Raw genomic sequence first — 20,543 nt, 5'->3', positions numbered from 1 at the left:
CCGCGACCGCAGCGCTCTGCGCACGCGCACCTCTCCGCGCGCCGCACTCCAGTGGCCCTCGCGGAGCCCCGTACCCGCGCGCCCCACCGAGCCGGCGCCAAGATGGCGGCGCTGACGAGCGCAGAGCGGCCGCGCCGGGGTCCGCGGGGGCCGAAGCTGATCCTCCGCGGCTGAGCCCCTGAGCCGCCCTCGAGGCAGGCGCCCGGTCGCCGGGGCCCGGGACATGGTGCGATCCGCGCCGCGCCGCCGCCGCCGCTGCCGCTGAACTCGGGAGCCACGCCGGGCTCGGACGTGGGAGCGGGAAGATGTTTTCCGCGCTCAAGAAGCTGGTGGGGTCGGAGCAGGCTCCGGGCCGCGACAAGAACATCCCGGCTGGGCTGCAGTCCATGAACCAGGCGCTGCAGAGGCGCTTCGCCAAGGGGGTGCAGTACAACAGTGAGTGTGGCCCGACGTGGGGTTCCTGCGGGGGCACGTGGAAAGTGGGGGCACGGGTGCAGCGGGCGCCGTCCCGCGGGGTCCGCAGGCCCCGGCCGCGCCGTCCAGGACTTGTGGTAACCGAGGCGGGCCTCGCCCGGGAAGCGCTGGGGGGCCCGTCGCGCTCCGAGGGCCTCGCCGTCTGTGTGCAGGTGAGCTGAGCCCTTACCTGTGCCGGGCACGTTGCGGGTGCCCCAGGGGCGTTCCCTTGGAGTTGGGAGGTGATGCGGGCCGGAGAGGAGGTCCTAGAGGACCCCAGGGCCAGAAGGTGGGCTCCTCGGCCCGCGGCGCTCCCCTCTGACCTGTGGGTCATTCCCGAGGAATGCTGGCACGATGGGACATTCGAGTGAAATTGGTCTAGGCGGTTCCTGGTGCGTCTCCGGTACCCTCATTGGCCCAGGTGACCTCGTCTAAGAGGAATTCTTACATAACGTGGGGAGAGTCTGTGGTGTATGACGCTTTTTAAAGGGCGGGGTGGAGCTCTCCATCCATGAACCGTGGGGTCACCCGCAAGAGAAGAGAGCGGAGGACTCCGCTGGCTTTGGTAGTTGGAGCTATGGGATTTTTCTTTGTAGACTTCGAACCCCGTTTGAAGACGGAGTGTCAGCTACGCCGCACGTTCTTGCCTCCCCCCCCCACCTTTTTTTTTTAAGAAGCATTTGTAAGGGATATATTTAGAAAAGCTCCAGAAGGCACAGGCTCTTACTTGTTATTGTAGAGATTTCTTTTCTCCTACGGGAAAGAGGAGTTATTTACCAGATACCCTGAAAGCCCAGGTCGTTTCCAGTCCTCAGTTATAAATTATGTAAATTGTGTAGCTCCTAGAGGCTGACCGTCCTCTTGACCTCTTTAAAGTTTTTCCATCTTGCTCGCTTTTTGCTAGCAGTATTTAAAGATTTTTTAATGTTGTTCTCTGCTTTTAAATTGTTTCCCTCTTTAAGTATTTCCATATATTGCTACAAGATACTGGACATTCCTCCCTTTGCTACTTTCAGTCTCTGTGATGACCCATATTTCAGTAACAATGTACCATATTAAGAAACTGATTGGAAAGACTTTGGGTTTAAAAGAGGGATCGTTTTGCATGTATTTTACCCAATTTTGTGTGTGTTTCTCTCACATTCCAAGAAGAGAATAGTAAGTCAAAATACTCATTTACACAAGTCTTTACAATCCACCTTTGGTTCCCTTATTTAATTTTATTATTTATGGTATTATTTTTTAAAACTTAATCTTAGTCCTTTGGAAACTGGACCTGAAAAATGTTCACCTTTGGAAAAGCACTCCCTGGTGGGCACACCCCCTGGTCCTGGGTGGGCGGGAGTAAAAAGTAGAAAGGACATTGGAGTCCTTCCAGAGAAGAGACCCGCCTCAGGAACTGGTGGGGGGGGGATGCAGATTCTGATCCGGAACAAGATGCATGAAAGGCGGTGCAGTTGAGAGAAACGGGGTGCTGTGCCCACAGGACATTTCGGGGTGATGCTGCCCCTGTAGTTGGCTAATACTGCAATTTTGAAACTTTAAAATTTTTTTATTACTCAGTAGAATAGAACATTTCTAATATTTATTTCCCAAAACATCTTACTTAGGGGAGCAAACCAGCAATATGATAGTTCTAGACTCAGGACTTTTATGGGTAAGAATTGATGGCTGTCTCTTACAGAACCTCGTCCTCCTGGGGCAGATAAGTCATTTTCTTTTAAATTGCTGTGACGATGAGAAGTGACACCCATGCAGAGTCCCAACATACACATCCCGTTTAGAATCAAAACCCAAATGAGACATTGGACATTGTCCATGGTTTGGAAGTCATTCGCGTGTAAAGTGGAAGGATGCTACCTGTGTTGGGTCCAGTGAGGAAGCACCGGTCTTGTGCATTTCGTCCAGACTGCCCTTGCTCCAGGCTGCATTCCTTACTGAGAAAGCCTCCAGACGTTGGGACAGCCAGAGTCCTGGCCAGTCGGATTTCAGTGCTAGAACTTAAAATGGAGTTAAACACTTCCTTGCCAGGAAACCTTTGAAAGGTTGGTTTCTGGGTAAGAGAGCTTTTTCTTTCAGAAATAAACAGCTGTGTTTGGCAAACTATTTGTACCTGCCCCAGCAGGGCCGATTTGCAAATTCCCGAGCCTTTGGTGCCTGTGATCTGCCACGTTTTCATTTATAGGTTTTCCTTCCCTAGCGTTCATTTACTTAGCAAATATTTACTAAGCGTAGATCAGTGAAAACCCAGACGGCAGTCTCTGCCTTGTGGAGCTTCCATTCTAGTGGGGGTAGAAAGGCAGACTGTGGGCACTAAACACGACGAGGAGGTAACCATATAACCCATCTGAAGGGTGGAGGAATGGAGCAGGGTGGGGGCTGGGGTTGGGACTTTAAGTAGAAGGTCAGAGCGGGCTTCGTGGAGAAGGGCCAAGGGGGTCACAGCGGAGCGAGATCAGGAGAGAAGCACGGGGGGGCCAAGCCGCGGAAGTGCGGCCCTCACACCATCCTGGGCACTCTGTGAACGGGACACCTTAGAGGGCTCTGAGCAGAGGAGCCACTGCTGCGGTGGGGGTGAGGGGCTGCCCAGGAGGAGGTGGCCAGCTGGGCGTCTGTCTAGTGATCCCTGCTGGTGGTGCGGAGAAAGGGCATCGTTGGATTTCAGTTGTGCCTCCTGCAGAGTGATTGATTGCATCATTTGCATCCAAGATAAACCATACTTTTTTTTGTTGTATGAAAATACAAAAAAAAAGATTCCCTATCTTGCAGGAAATGTGTGGCAGTGAGTGAATCACTGTTGAACCAGGGAGTAGGAGAGATTCTTGGGTCCTGGAGTAGATCCCTGTGTCTTCTGCGTTGTATCTTTACTTAGAATAAAAGGAAGACGTAGAATAGAACAGAGAGTTATTCTGTTAAGTAAAACGTCTGGCATGCCACATGCTTCTTAAGTAAAGGGCTCCGCATCACTTCTTGGGTCAATCTTAATTAAAGGTTTTTCAGTGAATCACTTATTTAGCTTATCTGAGCCGGTGTCTAAGGTTCTGAGATTGATTTGACTTTTTAATTTAAAAGTAGAGGCCAATTCCTTTTTTTAATGGATGAAAGCAGATCATTTTATTTATTTCTGACGTTATACGGTTTCTTCTAATTAACTTTTTTGAAGAGTAAATTTCAAATTTTAAAAGGATTTCAGTTGAAGAGAGAGAAAATTAAGACTTTTCATTCTCAAAACAGAATAGAAAACAAATATCAATATATATGTTAAAATTGGTAAAGATGTAAAAGAAGGAAACAGTTCTAAGATTATATCAAGACTCTGGACAGACAAGCCGTGTTTGAAAAAAGAACCAAAGAGACCCTCCAGAAATGAAGGAGCAGGTCACGAAAACAAAGAGCCGGCAGGCAGGCGAAGCAGCACAATAGCTGAAGGTGGAGGTGGCACCTGGCAGGGAGGTGCGGGCCCAGAACTGAGCGATGCCCATACACATGTGATCTGAGTCTCAGAAGGAAAGAATAGCAGGGATGGAGAAGAGGCAGTTACTGCAGAAGTGCAGGCTAGGGCTTTCTGGAGTTCCCAGAGTACATGAAACTCCAAGAAACCCAGGGCCAGGGCTTTCAAACTCCCAGAGTTGGACACATCATGGGAATTTCAGGACAGCAAAATCAAAGAGGAAAATTGTAGAAGCGACCAGGGCAAGCAGAGGGACAGCCGAGAGCCTGACAACACGCTGACGGTGATGGTGGTGGAGATGTTCCTGTGGAGAAATCCTGGTTGGCCTAGAAATCTGCACCAAGTAAGTGAGTGCGATTAAACCCCTCTCCAGTGTAATTGGACAGTTTCTGTGCGAAGGTTCCTGCTGAAATAAATCCCGGAGGACGTCCTCCAGACAGATGGAGGGGGAGCTCGGGAGATGGAGGAGGTGTGCAAGGCACAGGTCAGCACGGAAATGGGTGAACGAGCATCGTGACTACCGTGGGTAGCGCAGAAGGGGAAGCCAGAACACTAGCAATCAGCGTGTAACCCACGATGGCGCTGACCAGAGCTGTGTTTACGTGGGAGCCGAGGACATGTATTAACTTCAGACTTTACTGCAGCAAAGGTGTGTGTTAAAAATTTAAGAATAGAAATAGATCTCAAATCTTCCAAATAAATACCAGGCAAAAGAGGAATAAAAAAAAAAACAAAAACCTCGCCCAACAGGAAAGAAGGCAGAAAAGAGGGGAGGGAACCCCGGCAGTGACTGGAAATGATCGCACGTGGCGGAGGGGGTTACCCGCCTCTGTTGGCAGGCAGACGCACCAGTGAAAGAAAGACTGTGACTTGATTTCTTTCTGGCTGTGTGATGTGTAAGAGACACGTCCAACACATGATGGCATAGAAAGGCTGAAAGCAGGTTTGTGGAACCAAGCAGTGGGTCAGTATCAGCCACAAGGAAGCTGCACCCGTGGGGTCCTCGTGCTGGAGCTGTGGGGACTCACACTGGGTGCAGGTCAGACACCCGGCCGGGCGAGAGGAAGACTCAGCAAAGAGCAGGCGTCTGCACGCAGCCCCGCTCAAACCAAGGAGCGTTCCTAAAACCGGCAGTCCGAACAGCCATCCAAGAATATGTACCATAAAAACCACATTCTGGGGCCGCAGTGAGTAAAACTGGATAGGAATAACAAAAAAGTACAACTTTGGGGGGGAAACTTAAAAATATTTCTAAGTAATTTATGGGTCAAAGAAGTATTTGTAATCCAGTGATAATGAACAGCCCACACACTTGTGGTGGTCATGGACCTGAGAATACAATGTGAAAACCCAGGAAAAGAACAGGATAAACCTCAAGAAAGTAAGAAGAAGTAAATGACAAAGAAAAAAGCAGAAGCAAGTGGGTTTTAAGAAGGATCACTGGAGGCGTCCAACAAAACACACACGGTGTGTGTACGTGACTGGTCAAGTAGACGAGCCCCTGGGAAGATTAATTAAAAAGACAAAACAAATATCCGGGAGGATGAAGAGTACACAGCAGCAACCATGAAGTCTAGAACATAAAATGTCATGGATGACTTTGTGCCGGTACATTGAAAACTTAGAAGACGGCGCCCTAGAGGATGACGGGGTGAGAAACACGGAGTCCACGCCGGCCCTGCCAGGTGCCCGGTGCCGGTGGGGGAGACGCTGCCCCCAGGCCTCCACATCCACACTCCTAAACACTGGCTGAGCAAGCAGAGTAGAATCCAGACTTCCTGTTGTCATCCCAAATGTGGTCTTGAGGAGCCCTGCGTCCTGCAGAATCCTGCACCGAAGATGCCAGGGCTCTGGGAAAGTAGGGTAAGAGCAGACGTGGGAATCGTGGGGCCTGCAGAGGTGAGCACAGCCTGCCCCAACCTGCCCCACGGGCACCCGGCTCTGGACCACTGCGTTCCCAAGTGCAGAGTCCCGAGGTCGACCACCTGCCCCGGAGGAAGTCCGTCGGGGGCCTGGGGGAGAGCAGGGCTGCCGGTGCCCCAAGTGAGCGAACGTGTGCCCATGGCCTCGTCCCTCCGGGGGCTCCCGGCCAGCCCACCTCACTCAGCTCTCCTGGCTCGCCAGCCACACGTGCACAAGAAGCCGTGCATGGACTCTCTCGGTGGAGTGAAAGTTTGCCTTTGCCTTGACCGTTTGCCTGATCTGTGCTTTCTCCCCCGCAGTGAAGATCGTGATCCGAGGGGACAGGAACACGGGCAAGACAGCCTTGTGGCACCGGCTGCAGGGCAAGAAGTTCGTGGAGGAGTACATCCCCACACAGGAGATCCAGGTCACCAGCATCCACTGGAGCTACAAAAGTGAGGGCAGCGGGGGTGGGGGTGGGGGGCTTCCAGGGGTCTGGGCGGGCACCGGCCTGCTGGGTAGGGGTTTTCCTCCCATCGCCCTCCCCCAGCCTGGGGTCGTCACAGGAACACCGCACACGCATGAACTTGGGGGCTCATCAAAGCCTCTTTGGGGTTGCCCTGAAGTCCCCTGTCCCGCAGGAGACTCGGTCCACTTGGGGAGCGGGGCCAGAGGCCTGGACCTTCGGACGTCCCAGGGGCAGAGCCTCTGGGCAGGGACCATCCCGGCCACAGCGCGTGCTGGGCCCCAGCAGACAGAGGCCCCTTGGGCCTTGGAGCTCAGCTCTTGGCGGCAGTTGTGAAGTGCCAGTCCCCACAGGGTCCTGGGAGGGGGTTTGTTGGCAAGACTGCCTGATGGGCAGGACACACCTGGCGGCCACCAGGCCGTAGCCAGAATGGCAGGCACCTCCACTCCGCTCCTGGGGGACAGCGACCACGGGGCGCCCTGCTGGGAGGGAGAGAATCCACTCTGCCTGCTCAGGAGCCAGAAAGCAAAAGACCTTTGAGCCATTTTAAACATTCCTTTTCGTTGAAAAGAACATCCAGCGGGCCAACAGCAGGACACACTGGCCTTTGTAGAAGTTCTGACTCCCTCCTAGGGACGGCCAGGCCATGACGTAGGACAGCTGTGTGGACTCAGTGTTGCCCTGCCCGCCAGCTGCACAGGAAAGCCTCACCCCCTAGGGCACCCCTTCCCGGTTTGGGGTGAAGTTGGCAGGGACAGCGCACTTCTTGTGCCCTGCAGCTTGGTGGCAGGTGCCCGGCAATTCCCCACCTCTCCCCTTTCCCCACGGAATCCCTGGGGTGGTGGGTGGACCCGCTGATGGCCCGGGCATGTGCACAGGCCCTGACGCCAGACTGGCCAATCCCAGAGCCTGCTCCCCTGGCCCCCCGCACGCAGCAGAGCAGAGACCTCTGCCAAGGAGCAGGGGCAGAATCCCTGGAACTGGCCCTTCCCGCAGAAGCCGGGGGGCCTGCGGGGCCCTGAGTTCTGGCTGGGCACGAACCCGCCCCAGGGACCCTTCGGGACACGGGGTCATGTCAGCTGAGGAGGTATCCAGATTGTTCCCTGCCTTCCAGGGAGGGGGTGTCCTGGGCACAGCACCCGCCAGCCTGGGCGGGAGCAGGGGCCCTTGGGCAGGCGCCGAGTGGGGACAGTGACATCTGCACGGCCCCTGAAAGCGGCCCATCTTTGAAACCGGAAGTTCACACTGGCTGCTGATCTTACTGTTTGCCCCCTATTTTAGCCACTGATGATATCGTGAAAGTTGAAGTCTGGGATGTAGTTGACAAAGGTAAGTCAGCTCCTTCTATGAGCGTGCTTTTCTCTTTCAAGCTCTGCTTGTGCTGTGGAGGAGAACAGCTGTCCTCTCTCCCTCGCTGGCGGCCCCTCCTCTGCTGCCTCCTGGCGCCTCGGTCCCTTGACTCTGGCTCCTGGGCACAGGGGCCATCGGAGGCCTGGCTCTGTGCTGACCGTGCCATCGGGCTCCGGGTGTGTGGTCCACGATGGAGCGCCCGGTGCTGACCAGTCGGGGCACCGTGGTCTTTGCTCTTGAAACACCTGTTCCACCCACTTGAACTGAGCACGTGGCCATGGAGGGCAGACACGGACCACACCCAGAGGCTCTGTGGGACTGTTCAGGGAGCCCTTCCTGCAGCACCGTGGGTGTGGCAGCCCACTTGTTCCTGCCCCTGTGCCCAGAGCCAAGGGTCCTTGGCTTCTGAAGTGGCTTGAGCTTTCAGGGACATCAGCACGCACACAGACCCCAAATGGCTGTGCCTGTGTGCACCAGGCGGGCCGGGGTGGGGGGCGTGGGCATGTTCGCCCCCAGTGTTTCATCTCATTCATTTCCTCCTTGCACCCAGGCCATAGGCCCCTCCTCTGTGATGCTCGTGTTCCTCCCTGGGGCCGGTGCCCTGTGCACACCATGGTCTGACCTCGCAGGTTTGACCTCCGACCCCCAGGCCTGGCCTCGGACCCCGCAGGCCTGCTATAGCTCCTCCCGTCCTTCAGGGACAAAGGGACGTTGTCTTCTACGAGCTTGTGATTTCTGGTGCAGGACACGCGCTCTCTCCTACACCACGTTCTTTGGAGGTGGGTTTGGGTTCCGAGGACCCATCGAGCCGGGTGAGGATGCTGCTGCCCTGAGCCCGAGCGCTACGCTGGGGCTACTGCCCCCAGGATGCTTTAAACCCCACGGGGCCTGGAGGGGCCTCGTGCTCCAAACCGTGCTTACACTGCGTCCTGTGTGCGTGTGGCCGGGTAGCACTACGAAGCAGCCCCTTGCAGCCCAGCCGCCATCCGGATGTGAGGGGGAGCCGTCGCTCGGGCCAGGCTGCCCTCCGTGCCCCAGCACATCCCGCACCCCTGCCCCCTCGTGCCTGGCTCCGACTCCCTGGGTCTGCACTCATTCGGGACGGGATGCCCATGTCCAGAATGGGCTCTGTCTTTGGCGACGGGACCCCTTCCATGCAGCAGCGTGTCGTGTCTTCAGTGGGGGGAACGGCCTCATGGTACAGAGGCAGGCACTGCCCTGTTCTGGGAACCTTCGAGGACCCCACTTCCCGCCCGTGGAAAGGCAGTGATGGGCTGGCCACAGTTCCCTGGGTGGCTGTTCACCACCGAGCTCCTTGCAGTGTGGAGAGGAGGCTTGCTCATGTGCTGGCAGCCAGGGGCAGGGGCAGCATTCCGTATGAGCGCTCCGTCATCTGGTCCCCCTCGGGTGGGAATCTTCAGAGTGGGAAGGGAAAGTGCCTTCTCTACCACCCTAACTGGTCCCCTGTTGGACACGGTCCGAGGCTCGTCCACAGCAGCAAAGGGCCTCGAGTTGGAGGGGGGTGGCAGCGGCTGAGAGATGGTGCCCCTCATGGTGGGAGCGGGCGCGGCGTAACTCTGGCTGCCCGGCCCTCCTCCCAGGATCACTGGCCCAGGTTCCGCTCTGCTCGCAGCTGGGCGGTGGTGGCACATCCTGGGCTTCGGCCACACCTGTCGGCAGTCGTGGCGCTCGGGCCTCGACCCTGTGGCCCCAGGCATCCACTGGGAGGGCGCGAGGTGGCCAGCGTCTTGAGCTGGGGGCACCTCCAGAGACGGGATCAGAGGGTGGTGAGAGGTTCTGGGAGCGGCTGTGGAAGAGGCAGGGGGCGGCCTTCTAATGAACAAACCCCGGTTGGTTGGCTTCGCCCAGCCCGCTGCTCTGAGACTGAGGGCCCCGGGACCCTAGGGTGACGAGTGGTCCTTCCTCCCCTGTCAGAAATGTCTGAGGTGGAGGGAAGGGAGGTTGGGCATGGGAGCTCTTACTGCTCAGGTGGTTCCACAGCTTCCTGGCCCCAAGCCCAGCTCGTCCACCCTCAGCACCAGCTCAGGGAGCCTCCGTGGCCTCCCTGGGGTCCTGGCCGTGTCCTACCCTAGGGTCCCGGGGGCTCCAACCCCAGCCCGTAAGGCACCTACTGGAGGTGGGGGCCGGGGCATGGGGGGCAGTGGGACGCAAGGAGGGGCTGCTACCCACTCAGGCCATCCTTGGGCCCAGCATTTCCACCCCGTGGCTTTGTGTCTTTTCTTAAGGAAAATGCAAGAAGCGAGGTGATGCCTTGAAGATGGAGAATGACCCCCAGGAGGTGAGCTGCGTCTGTTCCCACGTGGCCCACTGTTTCGGGTGGGGGGTTGTGAGCAGGCATCTGTTCTTCAGGCCCCTCTGCCTCCTGCCTGGCCTGGCCCTCCTGAGGACTCCATCTGTGCTGGTGGACTCAGGTGGACTCAGTGGCCACTCCCGTGCTGCCCTTGGTCACGTAGGGGTGGTTGGGGTCACCTGAGCTGCTGCTCTGTGTCAGGGATGCCCGCCAGACCCTACTCGGAGTTGGGGTGACCTGAGAGGAATTTAGGTGAAGTGGCCAAATTTTATATCCGTGTTACAAAGGCCTCGGCCATTAAAAGCATAGGCATACCTTCAGGTGTGGCCCCGGGCACACGTGGGCATGATTGTGGCTCCGAGAGGGCTCTCACCACGGCCGCCACCTCGACACAAAGAAGTCAGGGGCCAGCTAGCACTCCTTCCGGTCTGCAGAGCTTTCTGATGGCTTCCAAGAGCCCTTCTCTCCGGGTCCTCCTGTCCGTAGACGGCCTCCTGACAGCGGGCAGCCTTTAGGATTCCCTTTTAGGATAGGAAGATTCAGTGACCGCCTGGCCCAGGTCTGTGTGGTCTTTGTGGGCATGTTGCTACCGCCCCCAGCACTGCAGCCTCCCTGGTGTGTGTGCTCTGGAAGGTTCTCTGGCACATGCATCCTCAGGTCTGCGACGCATTTCTTCAGCTCAGTTGTCCCAGCGGTGGAGCGTCCGTGAGCCCCAAGGTCAGGACGCTGCCGACAGCCGATGCGGGAGACCCTCAGTTGAGGGCAGGCACGATGTGGCCTCCACTCCAGATAACCTTGCGTCTACGTTTTTTTTTCCCAAAATGAAAATAGCCATTGTCTTTTCAGTTGTAAAAGTCCTGTTCAGCCTTTCCCAGGAGATGGTGGGTGCTCATCTGTGGGACCTGGCCTGGGGCACCGTCTCTGAGGCCCGATTCCCCCATCCCTAGGCGGAGTCCGAGATGGCCCTGGATGCTGAGTTCCTGGACGTGTACAAGAACTGCAACGGGGTGGTCATGATGTTCGACATCACCAAGCAGTGGTAAGGGCACTGGCCCGTGAGCAGTGTGCACGCTGGCCATTCAGCCACGCTTTTCCCGGGGGGCGGAAGCTAAGGCGGATCTCTCCCCACATGCGCCTCCCAAGGACCTTCAACTACATTCTCCGGGAGCTTCCCAAAGTGCCGACGCACGTGCCTGTGTGCGTGCTGGGGAACTACCGCGACATGGGCGAGCACCGCGTCATCCTGCCCGACGACGTGCGAGACTTCATCGACAACCTGGACAGGTGGGTGCCAGCTCGCAGGCGCGGCTGCTGCGGGTCGGCCTGTCCGCCTGGGACGCTCCTGCTTGCGCCCTCCCCTGCCTCGAGCCCTGGCCGCCCACCCAGCTGCACGGCCCCGGGTCCCCAGGTGCTCCAGCTCCCCCGGCTTGCCTGGCCTGCACCCTGCCCCTCCAGGATGGGGACGCACACCTGGAGGGTGGGGTGTGGGTGGGCAGGACCGAGGGTGGGCACCTGGCTTCCTGGCACCGAGCAGTCCCAGGTGCCAGGTGGGGGCGGCCTCCCTCTATCGCTGAGGCCGGGGCCAGGCGCTGGGGATGGTGCATCGAGGTCCTGCCGGGGCAGGCAGGCAGCACCTTCCTGGTCCAGGCATCCCCTGGTGGGCGCCCGGCTAAGCAGAGCCCTCTGAACCTCAGGTCTCCGCCTGGGGACTATGAGCCCGTCACCCACAGGAGGCGACTCAGCCCTGCAAGGGGGTGCTGGCGCCAAGGGTGGCCCGCTGCCCCCGCCGTCTCCCACGTCTCCGTGCTTTTCCTGACAGGCCCCCGGGGTCATCTTACTTCCGCTACGCCGAGTCCTCCATGAAGAACAGCTTCGGTCTCAAGTACCTGCACAGGTTCTTCAATATCCCATTCCTGCAGCTTCAGGTGAGCCCTGCCGGCAGGGTGCAGGGGGCGGGGCTTGGATCTGCCAGGGCCGCTGTGGCGCAGGGATGGGGCCCGAGCGGGCGGGCAGCTTGATGGCTTGGTTGGAGCGAGGCCATCAGGATGCCGTGTGCGGGTGCTGGCGGCCCCGTGATGGCCCACCCTGTCCCCTCCCCTTGCCTGGTGGTCTGGGACCTCGGCCTTTCTGGAACCACGGACCCAGCTGCGGGAGAACATGGGTGTCCCTTACACGTTCTCCCCGGGAGCTGCGACCCTCTGCGCTGACCCCTGCTGGGGCCCTTGTGTGTCCGTCCTCCCCGTGGAGGTGCACTCGGCCCCGGCACCCAGATCAGGACGCCTCGGATCCTCCCTGTGGCCGTGCCACTGCGTCCCCGCTGTGGACCTGGGCCCTCTCTGGCGACAGGTGCCGGGATGGGCCCTAGAAGCCCCTGCCCTCCTCCCCCCACTGTGCCCTCCTCCCCCTCCTGTGCCCTCCTCCCCCCACTGTGCCCTCCTCGCCCTTTGCTGTTGGCGTTATCGACCCTCGTATTTGGGAACAGTTGTAGGTTTGCAGAGAGCGCAGAGCGTTCCCGTGCCCCGGTTCACCTTCCCGATTGCAGCCTCATGTTTCCACGGTGTTCCCATCAAGACCACAGAAACAGGCTTCGTCGGCACCTCCCGCCGGCCCCCTGTCCTGGGCCCCACCCAGCCCACCCCATACGTAGTGGTCACTCTTCCGCGGCTGCGCTGGGCTGTGACGGTTCTTCAGACGGGCCCGGCTCAGGGTCTGTCTGACTTCAGATGGGTGATGGGCTTTCGTGCGCGGGACCCCAGAGGTGACGGCCCTGCTCATCACAGAGCGGGGACGCGTGTCACCCACACGGCTTGTCACTGGGGCATTGACCCGTGGCCCTTGGAGCCACAGTGGCTTCTGTTCTTTCTCCAAAAGGATGTAGAACTTACTTGGGCGAGCGGCTGTCTTCCCTTTCCTCTCGCCTTCTTTTGAAGAGACGAGGCCTCTGCAGGCCAGGGCAGCGGGCATTTTCAGGGTGTCCAGACCTCGCAGACGTGCCGGTTGCCCTTTCCTGGGTGTTGATCCACGTCGCCTGTAGGAGTCCCTTTAACTTTCTGTCCAAGTAAAACGTGTACACAAATCGCAGAAAAACACCCCCAGTGTGGGTTGGGGGGTGGCATCGGGCAGGATGGAAGCTGGAAGCTGCTGCTGATGCTGAGCCTGGGGCTGGCAGGAAGCGTGTGTTTTTCAGCAAGTGTTGGGGCTTCTTATACTTAGGGGTACCTTGTGTGAACAGGGCGCTGTCTCTCTGGGCGGTTCACTTGCATCACGACCTCTGCCCCTGGAGCCCTGCAGAGCAGCCAGGCATCATGCCCCCCTGGGCGAGGCCGTGCGGGCTCCCGGCTCCAGACACTCAGCTTGAGGTGGTTTTGCCCATCAAGGGCCAGCCGAGAGGGGCGCCAGGCTGAAGGGGTGGCTCATCGCAGCGACGGTCCCGGCTCAGGTGTCTGCTTCCTTTCCGTAGAGAGAGACGCTGCTGCGGCAGCTGGAGACGAACCAGCTGGACATCGATGCCACGCTGGAGGAGCTGTCCGTGCAGCAGGAGACCGAGGACCAGAACTACGACATGTATGTCGGCCGCGGCTGCCCTCAGCGTTTAGACCCTGCAGGCAGGGCTCTGCGGGCAGGTGACACGTGTGCCCTGTGGGCCAGGCCTCCCTCTGAGCTCGGGTGTGCGCTTAGCGGGGCCGCAGCATGAGTGCCACCCAGGGTAGATCTGTCCACGTGGAGTTGTGTTCCTCAAAGAAATCGAGTCATTTCAGCTTTGACTGTGGTCCAGGCCCCACGGGAAGGGGGCGACGGTGGCTCTCTCCGCGCTGTCAGGCCTCGGCTCCTCCTTGGGAAGCAGATACCGGGCTCCTCCCGGCCCTGAGGATGTGAGGTTGGACACCCCAGGGCCCTGCCGCCCCCTGCCCACTGAGCACTTGGGGCCCGGCCTGCTTTCACCGGGTGTGACGGGCACACAGTGTGGCCGTCAGTTCACGGAGGTTCTTCTGCAGCTGCTGCCCCCAGACAGCTGCCTGCCTTGCGGGGGTGGAGGGAACACGGCGTGCAGGCCTGGTGCGGCTGTAGGCGCTCTAGCTGCCCGGCCCCCGCCTGCCTCTGTCCAGACCGGCCCACCTGTCGGCCACCTGGCATGCAAAAGGGGGAGCCGCTGACCCGGCCACGTGTCCACCCCAGGCCCCAGCAAGACCGGCCACCCTGACGTTTTCCAGCCGAGGCCCCGTCCCTGTTTTGATGTATGTTTCCGAGATTGATGCCAGTGGAGAGAGCTCCTTGACCTTGGGAAGGCGTGTGGGGTGGGAACCAAATCTCCTGGTCCTTGATAGTCGAGGAAGGGGCGTTGTCCTGGCACTTCCAGCAGGACGGCCGAGCGGGTGGGGAGCAGCCCCCGGGCAGGCCCTCCTCTGCCCTCACAGGGTCTTGGGGCACCCAGAGCAGGTAGCAGGCCCGTCTGCCTTCCACAGCTCGTGGGGAAGGCTAACCCTGAACCACCCCTAAAAACAGGTGCTTCCTTTGTTTTGTTGAATTATCCAAATGTCGGGGCTGGGGGGTGGGGAGCAGGCTGCTTCCCCACCCGTGCTCACGGCCTGGAGCACGGGCTCTGGCTGCGGCCCAGGCAGGACCCTCACACCTCCCAGCTTCCCCAGAGGGACTCGAGGAAGGGCCTTTGGGTCTCCCAGAGAGAGATCCAGCTGCTGGTCCTGGAACAGCAAGAGCGGGGGCAGCAGGAGTTATTCTGGGGGGCGGATTTCTCCTGCTCCGGCTGCCGGGCTGGCCTCGCCGTGGACGCCACCCTCTGGCTGACCAGCTCGTGCAAGGTGTCCCCTGACTGAGAGCTTGGGTGCCCGGCGTCACCGAGCATAGGGTCCCTGGGGAGGTAGCAGCTGGAGCCTCCCCCCAGCGCCCGTCCCCAGCCAGCCCCCGGGACCAGGGCACTGGAAGAAGGCGGCGCCATGGGGGGGCTCGGCTGTGGGACGTGGTGTCCCTGCGACCTCCCCTGAGCAGCTGGGGGGACCAGACGAGGTCTGGGATGGATCCCGCTCCCAGCCTGCGCCGGGACCCAGTGCCTTGCCCGTCCTTCTTCCCACCGCCCACCCCCTCACCCAAATACCAACCTAGAGGTGAGGGCGGCCGCCCCAGACGCCCCAGCCCCCCGGGACCCCGGCCCCCAGGCACAGGCCGGCTCTCCATTCCACACCTTCTGTTTGAAAGCCCACCCCACGGGAGGAGGGCCCTGCTACAGGCCTAGGTGACACCAGGGTCCTCAGCCAGTGTGGGACGGTCAGGCCCAGGCCGCCCGGGTCTAGGCCCCTCCCTGTCTGGGAGGGTTGCAGCCTGTCCCTGTAGGTGGGTCCGAGAAACAGGGTCAGGGGGCATAGGGCGGGGGCACAGCAAAGCCTGCCTGTCGGCACACACGCACCGGCACACGCGCACCCGCACTCGCGCACCCCTCTCCTCGCGGGAGGAGACTCCCAGCCAGTGTTTGTGTTCGCACCTGTCACCCCCCGCCTTGGGGGTGCTTTCAGTGTTTGCCACCAGCCTGCGCTGGGAAACCTCCTGGAAAGGCAGGTAAGGGCTCTGAGCCTGAGAGCGAGGACACCCCGTCACCACCAGCACAGCAGCAGCAGCCTCTGAGGGGCCTCAGAGGAAGAGACGCGGGGAGGCGGCTTTCTCACTCCTTGCCCTGTTTGCCTGCAGCTTCCTCGAGATGATGGAGGCCCGCAGCCGTGGCCACGCGTCCCCGCTGGCCACCAACGGGCAGAGTCCGTCCTCGGGCTCCCCGTCTCCTGTGGTGCCTCTGAGTGCAGTGTCCACAGGGAGCTCCAGCCCCAGCACACCCCAGCCGGCTCCGCAGCCGCCCCTCCAGGCCCCCTCGGCTTGCCCGGGGCCCCCCTGCCCCTCGGAGGCGCCGCCAGCCCCTGCACACCCCCTGGTCCCAGCCGCACCCCCGCGGCGCGGCATCATCTCAAGGCTGTTCGGGACTTCGCAGGCGGCTGAGGTGGCCCCTTCACCCCCAGGTAGGCCCCAAGAGCAGCCCTCGGGAGGTGGGCACAGGCATCCCAAGTGGGGCGCGGCCCTGGCTCCCTGGCCCCGGGAGCCCTTGCCGGCCAGGATGGGGTCCCCCTTCTTCCTGCTGGGCAGGCAGCCCCACAGCCTGGCCGCACAGCATCCTGCTCGTGGCCCAGCCTGGGGTGGACGCGGCTGGGCTGGGCGCTGGGCCAGAGTTGGTGCCTGTTGTCCACAGAGCCGGCCCCAGCTTCAGAGGCCCCGGCAAGAGTCCAGAATGTGGAGGACTTTGTTCCCGACGACAGTCTTGACCGCAGCTTCCTGGAGGACGTAGCCCCCCCAAAGGATGAAAAGAAAGTCGGAGCCAAGGTCCCACAGGACAGTGACAGGTAAGGGCAGGGCCTGGGAGGCAGGCGGTAGCTGCTGCCGTCCTCAGCCTCGGCCCTCGGCCCGTCAGGTGTGGACTCTGCGGCCTCCCCGGCACTGGGCGGGCGGAGGGGACAGGCACCCCATCTGGGCGCTGGAGACGAAAGCAGAGCTGGGCCTGAGGAGCTGAGGCGAGGGCAGCCTCACACCTGCCGGTGACCCGCCTGTCAGCAGCGGCATCTTCCTGTCAGTGATCTCCCTGGGCTGATGCCACCTGAGAGCACAGGCCGGTGGAAGGAGGAACCCCGGGGCCAAAGAGCCGCTGTCAGCCTCTCCCCCGGGGGGTGGCCGGTCAGGGCCGCACGGGAGAGGCTCGAGGCCCAGCGCACAGTCCCTTCCCGGTGCTGAGCCCGAGTGAGGCCTGCCGCTCCGCCTTCACCGTCACTGCGTGTCCCAAAGTGCAAAATACCAGACCGAAGCCAGCACTGTGCCCCTGCCAAGGGAGGGCCCCGGCATCACTGAGCCCCTCATCACCCTGGGCCCCACACCCCTCAGCCCACCACCCCACGGGAGGGCACCCGCTTCAGGTGTCCCCCTGCAGGCCCCACCGTGGCTTCCCGCCGCACGGGGGCATCCCTGTCCTCTCCTCAGCCCACCTCACGCCTGCTCTCCTGTCGACCTCTGCCCCAGCTCTGCTGCAATGTGGTGGGTCCCCTACACAGAACAGGCCCCAAGGCCACCCTCGAAGTGGGTCCCCCTTTGCTGCGTTCACGCAAGGGTGGACAACCCCGCCGTCAGGGCCCTTGCCCGGCACAGAGGGGCCTGGAGATCAGGGCGGGCGCTCCGTACCCCACTCGTGACCTCTGACTGCCCTGCCTGTCCTTTGCAGTGATGGGGAGGCCCCAGGAGGGAACCCAATGGTGGCGGGTTTCCAGGACGACGTGGACCTCGAAGATAAGCCGCCCAGTAGGCCCCTGCCACCCACGGGCCCCATCCCCAAGGAGCACAGCACTCTGTCCAGCGAGGAGGAAGACGAGGTGGCGGCGGGGCGCCTCGAGGCCACCGTCCCAGCCCCCCAGAAGTGCTCTGAGCCAGGGACCAAACGGTGTGTTGGGGGTGGGAGGGAAGGGGTGTCCTGCGGGGGAGGGCAGCCTCAGGCTCCCTGACCCTCCTGTGTGTCCTGCAGTTCCTCCACGAAGGCCTCGAGGCTAGACCAGGACGCAGCTCCCAGGGCCACAGAGCCCCACTGGCCAAGCGGCACCGAGGGCTCCTCTCCGGGGCTGGAGGAGGGGGAGGACAAGCAGGTGTCATCAGAGAGTGACCCCGAGGGGCCTATTGCCGCCCAGATGCTGTCCTTCGTCATGGACGACCCTGACTTTGAGAGTGACTCAGATGCTCAGCGGAGAGCGGTGAGGACCGACCTTGGCACCCACGCTGCCTCCGAGTCCAGGGCGAGTGGTGGGTGGGGAATGACGGAAAGGCACGGAAGGCACGAGAACGCGGCGGAGGTCTTGCGGGGCGTGAGTCAGGGCAGCCTGGGTGAGCTGGGAGGGCTTCCCCGCAGGGGGATGCGTGTGCCAGGCCCAGGCTGCCCCCGTTCTGGGGAGGATGTGGCGGGGGACCTCAGCGTCACTCTGGGTGAGCCCATGGGGCGGGGCCAGCGCAGGAGCCGCCTTACGGAGTCACGTGACAGGGAACTGGGGTGGGGCTCAGCGGCCCACCTGCCCGCTCTTTCTCCAGGGTGAGTTCCCGGTGCGAGAGGACCTCTCGGACGGGACGGATGAGGAAGCCGGCCCTGTCCAGCCGCCCCCGCCCCCCAAACCCCCTGCCCCCTCCTTCAGACTGAAGAACGACTCGGATCTCTTCGGGTTGGGGCTGGAGAACACAGGCCGCAAGGAGAGCAGCGAGGAAGGTAGCTGCGGGCGACGCGCCTGCCCTCCCTCCCCATCCAGCTGCATCGGCACTGGTGACCTGTACTGTGTCCCAGCCAGGGGCCATGTTTCTGACCCCCTTACCTGTGCCCTTGAACCTGGGGGCCCCAGAGCACAGGAGCAAGGTCAGGAGCTCAGGGGTGCAAGCAGCGAGGCCATCCCGCGGGGCCGGAAGCCCAGTCCCTTCTTTCTCTGTCCTGCTTGGGGTCCAGTTGTGTTCTGACGACATCCCAGGCTTTCAGGCCAGGACCAGGCTGGAAGGATGGGCAGCTGAGGCATCTGACCGAGTGGCCACACAGGAGGCATTTGGCGGTGTGGGGAGCACTGCTGCGAGCTCTTCTGGACCCTCAGTCCGTCCGGCCCTGCATTGGTGGCCCTCCGTGGAAAAAGCTGGCATGGTCTCCTGGCTGCTGAGCCCCCGTGCTCCATGACGACCCTGGCCAGCTCCACGGTTCCCTGCCCCATCCCCAGCCTCCACCCTGGGCAGCTCGAGCTCAGCAGCATCACCTGGGCCAGTCCTGGAACTACCTCGTCCCCAAAGTGGAGAGGAAAGGACCTTCCCGGGCCTGTCCTGGTGCTGAAGTGTCGGCCCGTCCACAGGAGTGGCTCCTGTTGCCTTTGTAGCCAGGACCCCACCCAGACCCAGGGCAGAGGCTTGAGGTGCTGGGTGTTCACTCTGGGCTGTGCTCACACTGGGACCCCGGCTCAGGGCCTCTGCTAGACCCGTCCACTCCCAGGCTCACACCAGTCCAGGAGGCCCGGGGAGGGCCTGGCCTCTGGTCCACGGGGAGCTGACGCTGCATCTTATCCGTGCAGATAAAGAGGGCAAGCCTCCCTCGAAGGAGAAGAAAAAGAAGAAGAAGGGCCGAGAGGTACACACACTCCCTGAGCCCTCCCGGGTGCCCCTGGGCAGCGTGGGCCCCAGGGCGGTCTCTGCTCTCCCAGACCCCGGGTGACGCTGCACCGCCCCCCCCGCAGGAGGAAGAGAAGGCCGCGAAGAAGAAGAGCAGGCGCAAGAAGAGCAGGGACCAGGCGGAGGACAAGGGCAGGGAGGAGCGGCGGCGGCGGCGGGGGCGGGGCACAGAGAGGACCGCGGTCGACGAGCTGGAGGCCTTCCTGGGGGGCGGGGCCCCGGGCGGCCACCTCCGCGGGGGCGGCGATTACGAGGAGCTCTAGGCCTGGCCGCCGCAGACCGCAGGGCGCTTCGCGTGTGCTGGGGGCGCTGGGCCTGCCCTGCGGGGAGGCGCAGCAGGCTCTGTGGGCAGCCGGCCCCCAGCGCTTCTCAGGGATGGGACTGAGGCCGAGGAAGCCCGTGAGGCTGTTTGCAGGGGTGGGGCGCTATTCCCGTCGCCTGCCCGGCCCCTGCTTGCCCTCGGCCCGCCGCACGCACTCACCCAGGCCCGCTGCATGCAGCGGCCTCCGCTTCGGCTGCGCCGGCGCTGCAGACCTCCGGTCCCCAGACCCTCGGGGCACCTATGCGCAGAGGGCAGGCGGCGCTCGTGCCTCTCTGGGGGCAGCTCTTTCCAGGCACAGCGACCGGCTTTGCATCTGCACCTGAGCTCGGGCGTGCGCAGGCCAAGCGGGGAGGCCCTCAACACTCATGTCCTTTTGTTGTCCTTCCACACCACTCGGACCATAAAACTCTCCTGTTTTACTGCGCATCTGTGTATGCTGCTCCTGCTGCGGAGCCCCTGCCCAACTGGGACGGGTGTCCACCCGCCCCCCCCAGCCCCCGGTCGGCGTGGGTGGGCAGGCAGGTCCTGAGCTCCCTTCTTTTAGGCCACAGAGCCCTTTTTCCCTGAGACATGACTACTCTTGGGGGTAGGAAGTCTCAAACAGGCCCAGCCCTACACGTGCCATGCCCTATCCAGGTGGGACCAGCACGGCCATCATCCAGTGTGCCTGGTCCAGCCCTCTTGAGGGCAGCTGTGTGTCCCTGCTCCCACCTGACACCCAACCCTAACCCCTCAGGCCGCTCCCCGCCAGCTGTCAGCAGGGCCCTGCCCTTCCCCAGCCCCACAGGTGCCCAGAGAACTGCTCCCTCCGAGGGCGTGGAGACTACGCCTGCAAAGGCGGAAGCGGGGCCTGGTGGGCGGGCCTCCCCCTCCCCAGTTCCTGTGCCTAGAGAGCTTCGCACCCAGGAGGCAGCGGGCCATCGGTCACTGGGCAGGTGTTGGGGGCTGGGCCCCAGATACCTTAGGGGCTCCCTTTAGCCCGGAGTTTGTGAGGTCGACTGTCCCTGTAGTACCCGCTAACGTGGGGGGCCACACTGACCTGAAGCTTGCCCAGGGCCCCTCATCTAACGGA

General features: G+C 61.4%; 1 protein-coding gene across 1 annotated transcript; it reads left to right on the top strand.

The window, feature by feature from the left end:
• The first annotated feature begins 63 nt into the window (after nt 1–63).
• RABL6 (RAB, member RAS oncogene family like 6) lies at nt 64–19,895 on the top strand. Its single transcript, XM_081237645.1, has 15 exons — nt 64–435; nt 6,127–6,261; nt 7,554–7,601; nt 9,869–9,921; nt 10,881–10,972; nt 11,077–11,217; nt 11,753–11,858; nt 13,394–13,497; nt 15,631–15,950; nt 16,178–16,328; nt 17,195–17,410; nt 17,492–17,714; nt 18,046–18,217; nt 19,053–19,108; nt 19,215–19,895. The coding sequence occupies exons 1-15, from the start codon at nt 306–308 to the stop codon at nt 19,410–19,412; spliced, it is 2,145 nt and encodes a 714-aa protein (XP_081093771.1). The 5' UTR covers nt 64–305; the 3' UTR covers nt 19,413–19,895.
• Nucleotides 19,896–20,543: the final 648 nt, after the last annotated feature.

Source organism: Mesoplodon bidens (genome assembly GCF_964165515.1).
Source record: "Mesoplodon bidens genome assembly, chromosome: 6".
NCBI lineage: Eukaryota > Metazoa > Chordata > Mammalia > Artiodactyla > Ziphiidae > Mesoplodon > Mesoplodon bidens.
The sequence above is the reverse complement of the archived record's forward strand: the minus strand, read 5'-3'. Positions and strand labels throughout refer to the sequence as shown.